General features: G+C 51.1%; 1 protein-coding gene across 1 annotated transcript in view; it reads right to left on the bottom strand.

The window, feature by feature from the left end:
* The window catches only part of LOC140392301 (protein CC2D2B-like), a 180,997-nt gene that overhangs the window by 39,230 nt on the left and 126,298 nt on the right, over nt 1-15,469 (bottom strand). Inside the window, exons 12-13 of the mRNA XM_072477616.1 lie at nt 11,103-11,225; nt 10,817-10,875 (exon numbers count right to left, since the gene is read on the bottom strand). Of these exons, the coding sequence (XP_072333717.1) occupies nt 10,817-10,875; nt 11,103-11,225 (182 nt within the window). The remainder of the gene's footprint in view (nt 1-10,816; nt 10,876-11,102; nt 11,226-15,469) is intronic.

Here is a 15,469-nt window from a genome sequence, read left to right as displayed (position 1 = left end):
CTGGTTGGTCCGATACCCCGAAGACTGCCACTGTTGGCCACAGCTCCACCCTCATCCCTACAACCTAGGAAATTGCCTCGAAGAAGGCTGCACGGAACCCAACAAGTCTGGGGCATGCCCAGAACATGTGGGCGTGGTTGGCCGGGCCTCCCTGGCACCGTTCACATTTTTCACTACACCTCCAGGAAGAACCTGCTCATTTGGGTTCTTGTCAGGTGTGCTGTGTGCATCACTTTCAGCTGCATGAGGCTTATCGTTGCTTGTCAGGGTCCATGAGTAAGCTGTCGTCTCCTTGCGGAGAAAGTTCTTGACCTGCAGATGTCAAAGTTTGTTCCCGTTTAGTAGTTCCAGTCTCTCTATCAGTTCCTCTAAGATCTGGCTTCCATGTAAAAGTCCCTAACCGTCAGTGTCCCCGTCCTGTCTCCACCTCTTAATGGTGGTGTCAAGCGTGGTTGGTGCAAACCTATGGTTGTCGCAGATGGGGGCCATGTTGGGCATTTCGGTGAGACTGAAGTGCTGCCTCATCTGGTTCCAAGTTCTCAGGGTAGCTACCATGTTTGGGCTTGTTGAGAGTTTTGCTGGGGGGATGGGAGGACTCCCGTGATGAGGATCCTCTCTCTCCCACCCCACTCCCGGATAGCATGTGAGTTCTTTCTGTGGAAGGGTCAAGGACCCACAGTGGCCTTCCCACCTACAGAGTGGATGTACTGCAGTGAGGGTAATGAGGCATCACCTTATCACAATGCCACTGAGGCCATGTCCACTGTACCATTCAGTCAGGTGAGTGTGAGCAGTTGGGTGTTCACTTACCATGGAGATCTGCTTCCTGCATTGCAGGCAAGTCCTCTGGTGGAGGCGCTGGGCACAGACCACCCTGGAGACTTCCTCCCATGCAGAGTTCACCTGTTGTCTCTCACATGTGGGAAACCTGAACTCAGCAGAGTCATTTGAACTCAGTGCTGAGTTCAAACAGGCCCCATTTCCACTGAAACAGGGACCTTATTCCACAGTGTTGGAGTTATGAACCTTCAGAGTAGTCATAAATGCTCTTGAAAGACAGTTGAGAGTCTGCAGAACTGTTAAGGAGGGGTGGAATGTTTTTCTCTCTCTCCGCCGCTGTGCTCCGTGTTGGAGTGGTCATTTCCGGTGGGCTGGGCGGGTGTGCCTTTCAACTGTCGTAAGTCATGGGGGAGGGCTCCTCCACAGTCCTTGAGGGAAAAAGGCTAACAGGCTGTGGTATTTATGTAGAGGACTCGCAAGGATGCGCTTTAGAAGAGATAGCTTTAAAGTTGCCTGGACACTTAGGTTCGCAGGCAGCCGAGTTAGCAGCCATTGCTTACGTTGTCCAGCACCCCGATTCATTCCCGACCCCTGCAGACATATATTCGGACAGTTTATACGTCTGCAACAGCCTAACAGAATTCCTACCCCTGTGGGAATCGAGAGGATTTATTTCTGCCGACGGAAAACCTCTACCCTCAGCCCCACTGCTCAAACATATCCTTCAGACAGCTAAAGGCAGGAAATATGGCATCGTTACAGTAAGAAGTCACCATCGTTCCTCCCCACCCGGTAACGTGAAAGCTGACTCCCTGGCAAAGGCAGGCTCACGACATGGCCACTTTTGGAAAACCCCCGAGAGTGCCCCAGTACACGCAGTTCAGGTTTCACAGACCAACATCCAAGACCTAGCCCAGGCACAAAAAGAAGACGAGGCATTAAAAGAAATTTTGAAAGGAAACTTCCCAGCTCCCTATGAAAAGTTTAGGAATTCTTTGACGGTCCATGAGGGAATCGTTTTAAAATATGGAATTTATGTAGTCCCCATCCAGGACAGGAATGAGATAATTTGCAAGTTCCATGACGGGCATGGACACCAAGGGATTGAATCCACCCTTGCCCACCTCAGACCCCTCTGCTGGTGGCCTGATTTGAGAACCGACGTGTCCCATTATATTGAAAACTGTTTAATTTGTGCTCAAAACAACCCCGATAGGTATGCGAAAAAAGCCCAGCTACGACACACCCGCCCTGTAAATGGCCCATGGACAAACCTTCAATTGGATTATATTGGTCCCCTCCCCCCCTGCAGAAATGGATACAAATATGTGTTAGTGGTGATAGACACATTTACGAAATGGGTCGAAGCGTTCCCCTCGAGAACAAACACAGCCAAGTCCACGGCAAAGATCTTAACAGAGCAAATTTTTATGAGATGGGGGACTCACGCGTAGTATTGAGTCGGACCAAGGTTCCCACTTTACGGGAAGGGTCATGAAAAATGTGATGACGATATTTGGTATTAGGCAAAAGTTCCACATTGCCTATCACCCGCAGTCCAGCGGCACTGTGGAGCGCATGAATCGGACACTAAAGGCCACACTTAGAAAAATGGTGCAGCAGCACAACACGACATGGGACACAGTGCTCCCATTTGCACTGATGTTTATTAGGAACACAGTGTCGAGCTCAACAGGATATACCCGCCATACCCTCTTGACCGGACGACCCATGAAGGGTACCGAATACTTATTCGGACTTGATTTGGCCAGCCCCACAGTCACCGCCCTGACCCATGAGAAAGCAGTCCAGCACATGGTAGAGAACATTAAGGCAGCACAGCTCGCTGCAGCTGTTCAACTAGGCGCTAAACGAAAGCAGAGTAAGGCCTGCTTTGATAAGACAGTACACCCGACAGAGTATACAGTTGGATAGCATGTAATGATCACCTTATACAACCCCAGCTCATTCCTCTCCCCTAAATTTGCAGGACCCTATTCAATGTCGGACAAAGTAAGCCTCTCAGTTTATAAAATCATGTATCCAAAAGGAAAATCTGGATGGTTCCATGTAAATCAGCTTAAGATTTATTGAACGCAGTGCAGCCACTCGCACCACCTCTCATTGGCGATGTCAGACAATGAGGACCCGTCCACTGACAACCCAATTTCCCCCTCCCCCAGCAGCAGCAGCACGTCCACAGACACGACCTTGACCACGCCCCCCGAATCAAATTTCAACCTGATGCTTGATTCGGCTGCTAGCGACAGCACAACTGAAGCCCCCGAGAGACCCGAACAAAGCTCCAACGAACAAGGCCCCAGTCACTACAGGCCCAGAGACCCCGACCACGATACGTTCAGCCCCTTTGAAACGATTTATTTGCCTACACAGGACCTGACCCGCCAGCCGACGATAGAGACAGCCCCCTTGCAACCTCTCTACGGAACATGAAGCACTGGCATTGTGACAATTACTGTCGTCTGACTAGGAATGATGAAATGTACCCCACATCGGCACATGCCGCGTTAGCCCGCAAACTCCATGAATGAGTTTGGCACCCGGGAGATGGCGACAACTGCGAGTCTGACTCCCACCATGGTAACCCCTTCGAAAATCTTTTTGAAATGGAATCTTGAGGTGTCCAGGTGATGAGAGTCAGGAACCGATTGAGATTTACGGTGTCCTGTACTCTAATGGAACCTCCCGCTTTTATGTTTAGTTTGTGTTTAAATGTTGTTCGTTCTCTCTTGTACGATTTTGTGTGTCGTCCTCACGGGCTACTTTTCCGATGCCAAAAGGCAGTTAGTGAAACAAGTTTGTCTGGAGTCCATATAGTTACAAATGTTTACCGCTCTTGGAAGGTCACTCAGGCAGTGGAGTAACGGCAATTATCCCCGCCCTGCATGAGGACCCCCTATACATTTGGTCAGCCAAGCTCGGGTAGTGGAGCAACGGCACTGATCACCGCCCTACCCAGGATCCCACCCATTCTTGCCCTGCCGCGATCATACGCACCACCCCATTCGGATAATTGTTTTCCAAACTCTTTTGCTGTTCTTTTTCTTCCCCGTGGTTTAAAGAATGCTTTGCGCCACAACTTTTGCCCTTTCCGGCAACCCTTCGGTTGCTATCCCCCACATATTATTTACATGTCAGAAACACTTGGTTGGAAAAAGAAGTTTGCAGAGGACGGAGAAATTGTCCGCCCACTCAGCCAAACAGACACAGGCTGCAAGAGTGCTCGCACTGTGACAGAATTTTTTTTCTGGATGTCTTGTCTCCACAAATGGTTGGTTTAAACAAAAAATAAGGGAGTCACATATGGTGATGATTCTAATGGGACATTGACGTTAAGGAGAGACAGACAAACATACGAGATGTTAAACAACACAATTCTAACAGATACTATGCTAGTTCCCTTAGAAAGATACAAAGATACTCGAAGGCGAAGGAAAACCTGAACAAAATGAAGTTGACCCTGATGATCGGCATCATAATCGTCGCTGGAACAGTACAGTTGCGTGCTTTACCCACCTCTACCCCCCTCACCACACAGGCCCGAACACGACTACCTAACACAACACCCCCAGCCCGTACACTACACCACACACACACCCAGCCACCGATGCCCCCACATGGTGTGAGAATCTCGTTAAGTGGTATTCACTGTCCTACAGAGTGGAAGCCTTACTAGTAATAGCCATATTGTACAGTATCGTCCAGACAATTAGATTGCTAAAATGGAGGAGGAGAGCGTCCCACTCTCCAGTATACACATTTAGAGCCCGTTTCCTCGGCAAACCCCACATTCTTTCTGAACCTTCCTCTTTCATAAATCCCGCGGTTGTTGTTTTGTTAATAAAGTTTAGTTTTCTGTATGTGAATGTTAGTGATAGGAAGGAATGTGATGCTGCTATTGGATTTTTTTTGTATTGTAACATAAGTTCTTTGATTGATAAATAGCAGCATGAGTGTAGTCTAGTTAGAGACAGTTAGGGGTTCCCCTCTTACTGAATGTTAAATGGCCCCTTAGAAATTCTTAGATATGTGTTAGTTAGGGACAAGTAGGTAAATGTTTTTGACCCATAGGACAGAGTAGAGTAGAACCTGTCCTTGGTTAAGGGTACCCGGAATTTCAGAGAACATAGAAGACCCAGTATTGTGCTCCTTCACGCTTCGCCTTGAGGATCAAGAGGACGGAGTTTAACCATCTGGGATGGCCACTTCCAACTAGGTACAGAGAAACTCGCAAAGCCTAGCGGGTAAAATGGACAAGCCAAGACTCAGGGAGGCTCAGATTGTCTTAGTCGATAGGTGTAGTTAACTAGTAGTGTTTATGTTGCATGACTAATTGTGTGTAAATAATGTACCCTTGACCTTGAACTAACTAACTGGTGTTTGGCTCTTTGATCGATAGCCGGTTGAAACTTGTGGTGGTATCACTTGATACCTGACGACTCTAAGCATTAAGACATAGATAACACAGAAAGGCCAAACTCACTGATTGCCATAATTGGAATAGAGCCACAGAAAAGACAAAGTAAAAGAAATGTGCAACAGGAGGGTGTGTCTTCTCTTCCGCACTCACACCATGCTCTGCACCAGTGTCTCCTTTTCCAGTGGTCTGTGCTACTCTTTTGGGTGCCTGTCCACCAATGTGGAGCTACCATTAGGGCAGGACATCGGTGTATCCTATACCGGTGGTCTGTGCTGCTCCTTTGGGCACCTTCGCACAGATGTGGGGGTACCGTTGAGGATGGGAGGTGGGGGACAGTTTTGGTGTTTGCGTATTGGCTTGGGAGCTGGTGAGTTTGGGTTTTTTTGAGCCTTGTCGCATATTACTGATTTGCGTGACTGTTTTTAGCACGCTGCTTATTCTTTTGTATTCTTGAGTTGTTGATAAACGTATAATATTTGTAGGAGGGAAAGCGAATGCTATACAGCTCTGTCCCTGTGTCCCACTCCTCCAAGTCCAGAGAAATGTCCATGTCCTCAGACAGGGGTCCCATAGCTGCTTGGATTGTGGGCGGAGATCCAGGGGCGGTACAGCCAGTCGTGGAGGTGTGTAGCATACTGGGGACCGCTGCTTCCGTAAAGAACGTCGCAGCTAGCATGGCCCAACCGGTAAGACTGCTGTTACAAGTGCTGCTGGCGTATTATTGCTGGGCGGCTCAATGTCCATATCGGAATCCGACTCACTGTCTACGCCGTCGTTGGCTGGGTCCATGGGCGCCACACGTCACCCGCTGTCTCAACGGTCAACAGGAGACAGAACGGTCCAGGTTCCCCACTGGTCTCGGGGCCGTACAGGAGTTAGTGTCCAGGTCCTGCATGGGGTCTCCGGGCCATGTGCTGGCGATTCCTGGTCACATTGTCGTAAGTGGCCCAGGTGGCCGTGTGTCTCTGCCCACTGCACTGGACTGTGTAGGACACTGGCCCTGTCGCATGGAGGACTGTCCCATGTGGCTCTGGTCCCGAAGTTCCTCACATAAACTACGTCATCTGTCATGAAGGTGCGCACCCGTGGGCGACGGTGAGAATCTGTCTTTGAGCGGCTGTGTCGCTGATGGATCTGTGCCCCGACATCGGAGAGGACAAGGCCGAGACGCGTCCGGAGTCGGCACCCCAAGAGTAACTCTGCCGGTTGTGGCTTGAGGCTTCGTACGATAATTGAAAAGAAACCTTGCCAACCGCGTTTCCCACGTCCCGAGGTCAACTTTCTCATGGCTGTCTTGAACATTTGTACCGCTCGTTCGGTAGTCCATATGTGCCTGATGCCATTCACAGCTATGAACGAAGCGAACTCCTGGCTCGTTAACGCCTCCCCATTGTCGGACACCATGGCCTCTGGTAGCCCGTGCGTGCTAAAAGTAGCCCTTAGTCTGCCCATTGTTGTTTGAGTGGTCACCAGCAACCCGGTGACCCGGTTTACTTCCAGCCACTTTGAATGGGCATTCACTACTATAAGGAATGTGGATCCCTGAAACGGGCCGGCAAAGTCAATCTGTATACGGGACCAAGGCTTCCTGGGTCACTCCCAAGGATGCCTCAGGGCTGCCGGTGGGGCCTTCCTGGCATGGGCTGCAATATCTCCACGTGTTCCTATTGATCGTCGCGAATTTCAGGGAACTTGGTTTGATTGCCAGCTGTAAGTAAGCGTGGCTCATGTCTAGCTTAGTGAATGTTTTTCTCACGCTGAGCTGGGTGTAGAGATCCTCGATCAGAGGGATCGGGTAACGGTCAAAGTGGGATACTTGGTTCACGGACATTTTATACTCCCCACAGAGCTGCACCGACTCATCCGGCATCAACATGGGGACCACGGGCACGGCCCAATCGGCATAGTGGACAGGCTGAATAATCCCCAGCTACTCCAAATGGTCGAATTCCTGGTCTACCTTGGCACGAAATGCGTACGGCACAGGGCGGGCGTGGAAATACCGGGGCTAGGCATTTTCTTCCACATTTATTGTGGCCGGAGCTCCTTTATTGGTACCGAGGCCTTCGGCAAAGACCGAAGGGAACTTGGACAGCACTCCAACCGATCCACAGGAGTGCCAATCCAAATGTAGGTGACGCAGCCAATCACGCCCCAATAGGCTGGGCGCATTGCCTTGGACCAACAGTAGGCACGCGGATAGATCACTGAATGCCAGGGGCACATGGGCGGTGCCCTCTATTTCTATGGGCTCCCCGGTATATGTGGCCAGTCGGGCCCCCATGTCGCGAAGCTCTAGTGGCTGAAGACCTGTTCGGATGGCAACAAACGTGCGTAGACTGATGACCGAAACTGCCGCTCCCGTGTCCAGTTCCATCTTGGTGGGGTGTCCGTTTAACAGCAGTGTCACCTGGATAGGTGCTGTTCTGGGGCCAGTTACACAGAGCAGTGGTAAGCAGTGGTAAATGTCCAAGTCCTCCAAGAAATGCATGTGGCCACTTGCAGGGAAATGGCGACCAGTTTGTTGCTGGGGGACAGTGCCCTCACGCGATTTGTCCAGCACCTCATTCCTAGCCTTGGTTTCCCGCTTGATACTGGCATCTGTGATCCGGGAATGCTGGGTTGGGGAAGCTCTATGGTCGTTCCGGGACGAGTCGCGGCTGCAGTGGCTTCCGACCTAGGAAGTCCCCGTCACCTCACTTCCTGTAGCCATCATCCGGTCGTCTCGGCGACACCCAATGTTCAGGACTGCCATACCCTGGACTTCCTGGAGTCCACGGTCAGTGCTTTCCTGAGCGAGTGCTATGTCAACGGCCTTGTCAAAGGTCAGGGGGGTTCTCCAGTAACAGCTTACGCTGCATCTCCCGGTCCCGAAGTCCGCAAACGAAGCGGTCCCACAGCGATTCAGCCAGGGTGGCTCCGAACTCGCAGGGTGCAGCAAGTTCCCGTAAACGTACTGAGTATTGCCCTGTGGACTCTGCCAATGGAACTGGTACCAATGGACTATAATTGGTGGCTGTGGATTTAGGTGACGGCCCACCTGGTCGATCAGTGTGGTGAATGGCAAACCAGCCGGCCTGTCTAGGTCAGTCAAGTTCCTGATTAGTGCATAAGCCAGTCCACCAACGGTGATCAGCAAGGTGACGGTCTGTCGCTCGTCACTGGTGATGATGTTAGTGCGGGAAAAAAAGTTGAAGTATTTCGTCATACTGGACCCAATCATCCGAGTCGCTATCAAAAGGCTTGAGTTTACCTAGGTATGCCATGCCTGCTGGTCGGAGAGCAACCTGCCGAGGTGGTTGAAAAACAATCTAAGGTCGCAGCACTTGCCTCTTACGGCAGCTCCACTTGATCCTCATCGCCAGTGTTGTAGATAGAGGCAAAGACTCCATGAGAGGCCAGGCTGACAGGGTACAACTCACTTTATACCACAGTAGTCACGATAAGCACTCCTCTTCACGCTCCACTCCCAGCAGGGTCTCCTTCCCCGAACTCCTTCCAGGTTGGGGTTTATATTATGAGGGAAGCCCCTCCAATTAGGAGGGAACTCTGCCTCCTAGTCACCTTTGTAGCTCTGGTGTTGGAGGGAAATCTTTCTCTGAGCTCCTACTGCTTCTGGCTGTAATCCTGCTTCCAGACCTGGTGTGTTATTCTATTGCTGGCTATCTTTTTCACACTTTAAAGCCTGGACTATGGCAAGGATGAACGGTGCTACAACTGGTGAATGGAGGGCAAGAGGAGCCTGTTTCAGCTGCCAGTTGCTTACAGGGGAGAGAGAGGAGTGCATGGCTGCAGTTGCCATGCCTGGGACTCATACATGTTACTGGCTGCCTTTCTGCTTATCAGCTGGGAGTGGAGAACGAGGCAGATTTTGGTTGGCCGATTTTGCTGTCTTTGTATGCTTTTTCTTTCAATTTGATACTCTCCCTTATTTCCTTAAATATCCACGGTCGATTTTCCCTCTTTTTACCGTCCTTCCTTTTTGTTGGTATAAACCTTTGCTGTGAAAAATCGCTTGGAAGGTTCTCCACTGTTCCTCATCTGTTTCACCATAAAGTCTTTGCTCCCAGTCTACCTTAGCTAGTTCTTCTCTCATCCCATTGTAATCTCCTTTGTTTAAGCACAAAACACTAGTGCTTGATTTTACCTTCTCACCCTCCATCTGTATTTTAAATTACACCATATTGTGATCGCTCCTTCCGAGAGGATCCCTAACTATGAGATCCTGAATCAATCCTGTCTCATTACACAGGACCAGATCTAGGACCGCTTGTTCCCTCGTAGGTTCCATTACATACTGTTCCAGGAAACTATCGCGGATACATTCTATAAACTCCTCCTCAAGGCTGCCTTGACCGACCTGGTTAAACCAATCGACATGTAGATTAAAATCCCCCATGATAACTGCTGTACCATTTCTACATGCATCAGTTATTTCTTTGTTTATTGCCTGCCCCACCATAATGTTACTATTTGGTGGCCTATAGACTACTCCTATCAGTGACTTTTTCACCTTACTATTCCTGATTTCCACCCAAATGGATTCAACCTTATCCTCCATAGCACCGATGTCATCCCTTACTGTTGCCCGGATGTCATCCTTAAATAACAGAGCTACACCACCTCCCTTACCATCCACTCTGTCCTTCCGAATAGTTTGATACCCTCGGATATTTAACTCCCAGTCGTGACCATCCTTTAACCATGTTTCAGTAATGGCCACTAAATCATAGTCATTCACGATGATTTGTGCCATCAACTCATTTACCTTATTCCGAATACTACGAGCATTCAGGTAAAGTACACTTATGTTGGCTTTTTGACCTCTGTTCTGAATCTTAACACCTCGATCAGTAACCTCTCCTAAGTTATATTTCCTCTTAACCTTTCTCCTAATTTTCCATGTCGTTGAACCCATATCTTCATGTAACAACCTGCCGCATCGCTTATCATTCATGTTTTCACTTCCCGTTTTATTCCTTTTAGTATTCCTGGTCCTATTCACTGAGCTCCCCTCAGTCACCGTACCTTGTACTGTCGCCCTTTTTGATTTTTGACTCTGGCTTCTCTGCCTTACACTTTCCCCCTTACTGCCTTTTGTTTCTGTCCCAGTTTTACTACCTTCCAACTTCCTGCATCGGTTCCCATCCCCCTGCCACATTAGTTTAAACTCTCCCCAACAGCTCTAGCAAACACCCCCCTAGGACATTTTGGAATGGATGGTGACTGGAGACCGAATGCCGGAACTGAGAGCAACAGGGCGGTGGCCCAATTGACTATGTGTACTGCTTGTACTGATGTACGGTTCTATGTGGAGCAATGGTGCAACGGGGAGGCCTGCTAATCATATGTGTAATCAAATGTGGTTCCTGTCATTGAATGGCAGAAATTCCATTATGTCACTGGGTGGGTGGCAAGGTCAATCGAGTATGGAAATCCCACTGGTATAAAAGCTAACTCCCCCTCAATTCTCTGCCATTCCCATTTGCCAAAGACAGGAGCAGAACCCCATCCCCCTTATCTTTTAAGATGTGTTATGGTCTTGTAGTGTATCAAATACTTCTTTGAATACAGAATAGTAAAAATAGCTTCCACCTGTTCTGCAATTTATCCACCATGCTTCTTTCCGTGGAATAGTAGATTAATTCTTGTGGCTAGAAAATATTTCAGTATTACATGTTATAGACGTACCTTAAGATCTAATCGTAATAAACACAGCTTCTTCTAATTAGTGAACCAATTTATATAAAATATTCTATGACTAACAATTGAAAAGAAGCTACACTTTTATTAAAATTAGATAAAAACAAGCAATGTTATATTAGCAGATAAATGTTATTTCAAAATCTATGACAGTAACAAAATGTTTTGTGCAAGCTACCTGCACGGATGACAATACATGAGGTTGGGAGCTCTTGCTGAAGAATGGTTTCCAATTATAATCCTTTGTGACATCAAAATTTAAACTCATAGGGAGATTGTTCTTTTGAATATTAACCCAGATCTGTAACACATTTCAAATGTCACTTAATAATTAAAAAATTCATTACTATGCAATAAATAAAACATGTCAACAATTTTTCTATAATATACAATAAATAGAACATGCCGAAAATACTCAGCAGGTCTGGTCGCATCTTTGGAGAGAGCTTCTTAAAGCGCGATTCATCGGAAAATATCAAGCGTGGTAGCGAGTGGTAACTACCGGTAGCTTCCCGACACTCGGCAACGTTATTCAACATTAATTGATCCACTTACCGAAGCCCCACGGGCTTCCCGCCGCAAATAAAGGCTCGTCAGTCGATTCGCCGGGACCACGCTCGCCAGCCCCCCGCTAACAAGGTTAAGCAGCACTTGTTCAGCCAACACCAGCCAGCTCACAACAATGGTGCCGAGGGGACCGGCCCCAAGATTCGGGGTTGAAGAGCGGGGGGTTGCTCCTCGATTCAGTTGAGGCCAGGAGAGATGTCCGTTTACCCCAAGGGTCTCAGAGGGTTAGCCATAGGACAGGCAGTGCTGCCTGGGATGAGGTGGCAGTGGCTGTGAGCACTGGGAGTGTGACCAGTACTGGCCTCCACTACATAAAAAAGGTTAAATGACCGACATCGGGAAGCATGAGTGAGTAGACACCTCCCCCCCAGAGACCTTTCCGCCCCCACGCGAGCATCCACCCCCCCAACTTTCCATGCAACTTCCAACCCTCCCTCTACCCCCTCCCCCTTCAACCTGCCCGAACCCTTCCATTCCAACCGCCCCCCCCACCCCACCCCCCCCACCCCACCCCACCACCACTGTGAACCATGCATGTGGCTAACGATGCCCTCTCTGTGTCTCCTAAGGAAAGGTCTCCAAAATCGCCGGGAGAGGGCCCACACTGGCGGAGGTGTGCAGGACATACGAATCCCCACCTCCTTTGAGGCCGAGGACAGAGCTGTCACTAACGCGGAGGCTGGCGGATGTCGCAGAGGTGAGGAATCACTGGGCCCCACCTGAAGGACCTGTCAAATGTGAGTTGTTATTGCCTTACTGACTGACCTATCCCTCCTGCTGACCACAAGAACTTTCTCCTGCAGGTCCTCCAGCTGACGGCGCCGGCCCATCTCCTGCCTCCCAAGAGAACACCTCGGAGGAGAGCTCTGAGAATGCCATAATAAAAGTGGCATCATAGCTGTCATCCCACCTTCCACCAGCGCAGGTACACACACCTCTGTGAGAAATGTTAGTGGTCAGGTTTCGGGCGCACAATCTGATGAGCACCACAGCTCCACATCATGTGGAAGCAGGAACCCCCAGGTGAGGCAGCAGTCAGAGGTCTACAGGATCCCAGCTGTGTCCCAGCCTCATGCTGAGCCTGTGGAAGAGGTTATCCCGGCGACGTTAAACTGCAGCCGGGACATTCAGCGTCACTTCAGCAGATCCATAGCCACTTTGAGGAGTCCCAGAGGCTTCGGATGCAGGAGCTGTTGCCGGCAATGTGTGGCACCGAGGCCAACACTCTGAGGTGGTGACCGCAATGGAGAGCCTGGTGCACGACATCGGCACCAGGAATGGAGGTGTCCAAGGCATCACGCAGTCAGTAATGGCCATGCTGAGGGTCTCGACAGAACGCTGGGCGATGTCACCCAGTACCAGGCTGACCTTGATGAGGTTCTGCGGGACATGTCCCTCTCTCAGATGGGAATGGCGGAAGCACTGCAGATCATGTCCCAGTCACTGAGGAGCATCCCCGAGGGCGTCGGCATGATGGTGCAGACCACGGGGCACCGCCAGGGCTGGCAGAGCCAGATGGTGCCGGGGTTTGAACCAGCTGCCCTCTGTCCCAAGGTCAACACCAGGGCCCAATGGACACTGACCAGTTGGAGGGACACTGGGTGCCAACCTGGACCCATCCCATGGAGTGACGACGTTCACCATCAGCTCCCCCGTTCCACCTCTCTGATGAGTCTCACAGCCAGCACCCTGCCAGCCCCCCAGGCACACTGCATGCAGGTGATGGGTGTGAGCGAGCACTCAGCAGAAAGGCAGGGGTCAGACTATGAGGCAGCACGGTAGCATTGTGGATAGCATAATTGCTTCACAGCTCCAGGGTCCCAGGTTCAATTCCCGGCTTGGGTCACTGTCTGTGTGGAGTCTGCACATTCTCCCCGTGTGTGCGTGGGTTTCCTCCGGGTGCTCCGGTTTCCTCCCACAGTCCAAAGATGTGCAGGTTAGGTGGATTGGCCATGCTAAATTGCCCTTAGTGTCCAAAATTGCCCTTGGTGTTGGGTGGGGTTACTGGGTTGTGGGGATAGGGTGGAGGTGTGGGTTTAGGTAGGGTGCTCTTTCAAAGAGCCGGTGCAGACTCGATGGGCCGAATGGCCTCCTTCTGCACTGTAAATGCTATGAGGAGCACCGGTGTTCAGCTCTCTACAGGTTCTCATCAAACTCCTGCCCTCGACAGTGACCCGCTAACGGTGCCAGCACAATCCGAGCATCCTGGAGTGATGTGACACCTACCCTGGGAGGGTGGGAAACATAAGTGAGGGGTGACGGAGTAGGCCACGTCCTATGTGAAGTGGGCGAGTATAAGGCCCTCTGTGCTTGACGGACCCTTGCCGCTGCCGCCTGTGCTGCAGTCTCAAGTTCCTCTCCGGCCTCGTCCTCTAGCCCCTACTGGTCCGGCGCCACCTCATCATCCTCATCCTCAGAGGTGTTCATATCTTTCTCATCACCATCGCCCTGCTGCTGTGTCAGGTTGTGGAGGGCACAGCAGAACACCACAAAGAGGGCGATCCTCTGGACGATGTACTGGAGGGCACCACCGGACTGGTCGAAGCATCGGAATTTCCTCTGTACTGTCATCACGAGCCAGGTCCTTATCCCCCAAGAAGCAGCCACCCATCCTGGGGTCGTCCTCGAAGAGGCCGGGGATGACTGACTGCTGTTGTGGACACCCGCCGGGAAGTGCGCACATGCGTGTATTATCTTCATCTGGTGGTCGCATACGACCTGTATGTTTAGGGAGTGGAACCCCTTTCTGTTAATGTAGGGCACTCCCAGATGGCCCGACGGGTACAGGGCAACATGTGTGGCATCTATCACCCCCTGGACCTGGGGCATCCTGGCGATGGCAGAGAAACCTGCTGCCCGGGCATCTTGCTGGGCTTCATCCATATCAAAGTTGATGTAGTTTTCTGCCCGGGCAAACAGGGCACCTGAGTCCTGTCGGATGCACCTGTGGGCTGTGGCCTGGGAGATACCACACAGGTCCCTCCCCACCCTGGAATGATCCTGGGGCATAAACCTTCAGGGCTGCAGATGTCTTCCTCCTGCATGTGGAGCCAAGTCCACGAGGGCACGGCACAGATGTCGCACCATCTCCTTGTTCAGGCGGAGCCTACTGTGGCACGCGCTGTCTGTCATCTGTTCAAACAACCTGCAACGCATGTACACCCTGGTCCGTCGTGGGATTCCCCCTCTAGGACCCTCCCTGGCCCCGTCCTCAGGGCGTGGGGTGGGGTCCGGCACATTGTCCACCTCCTCTCGCATCAGCAGATGCTGCTACTGCTGCCGTCTCTGGCATCTGGCCGGCCGGACTAGGGCACCACCAGCACATGTTCTGGGTTCCAATATCCATACCATAGCGTTCAATATCTGTAAGGAATTGGGAGAGGGTGTTAGACTGACAAACAGCAGTGGCCTCCACCCCGAGATCCTGCATGACCCCCCCCCCCCACCCCCTCCGACCCGGAAGGCACAGCCCACGCACTCCTGGCTGCAACGGATTCCCGTCACTGGAACCCAGACGCTGTATCCCAGAAACCTGTTCAAAACATCACCTGGAGTGGCCGCTGGTCCCCTCCCCGTGGCACTCACCCACCCTCTCGCTGTAAACATGTCCCCGGAGCTGTGACCCATCCTCTGGGTGTTCGGATGTTGTGTGTGTGGTGTTGCCTCCTGCAGTGTTCAGGCACAGTATCCATGCATCACGGTCTGGTTGGGATGCTAGGCAATGACTCCCACATGCTACATGGCCAGCCCACCCACAGGAATCCACTTAGGTTGTGTGAAGTCCTCACTTAACCACAATTGCCAATTACCCATTAGTAATAGCCTTCAGCCACATGGCCAGAGGCCTCGGCAGTCGGTGGGGGTTATGGGTGGACAGTGGGGCAGATGGGCAGGGACCAAGGTTACCCCCGGATTGGATACACACGATCCAGGGGTTGACATGGTGATGCTGCGATGGGTTGCCCCCCCAATGCTTCT

This window comes from Scyliorhinus torazame, chromosome 16 (genome assembly GCF_047496885.1).
Source record: "Scyliorhinus torazame isolate Kashiwa2021f chromosome 16, sScyTor2.1, whole genome shotgun sequence".
In the NCBI taxonomy this organism is placed as follows: Eukaryota; Metazoa; Chordata; class Chondrichthyes; order Carcharhiniformes; family Scyliorhinidae; genus Scyliorhinus; species Scyliorhinus torazame.
The sequence above is the reverse complement of the archived record's forward strand: the minus strand, read 5'-3'. Positions and strand labels throughout refer to the sequence as shown.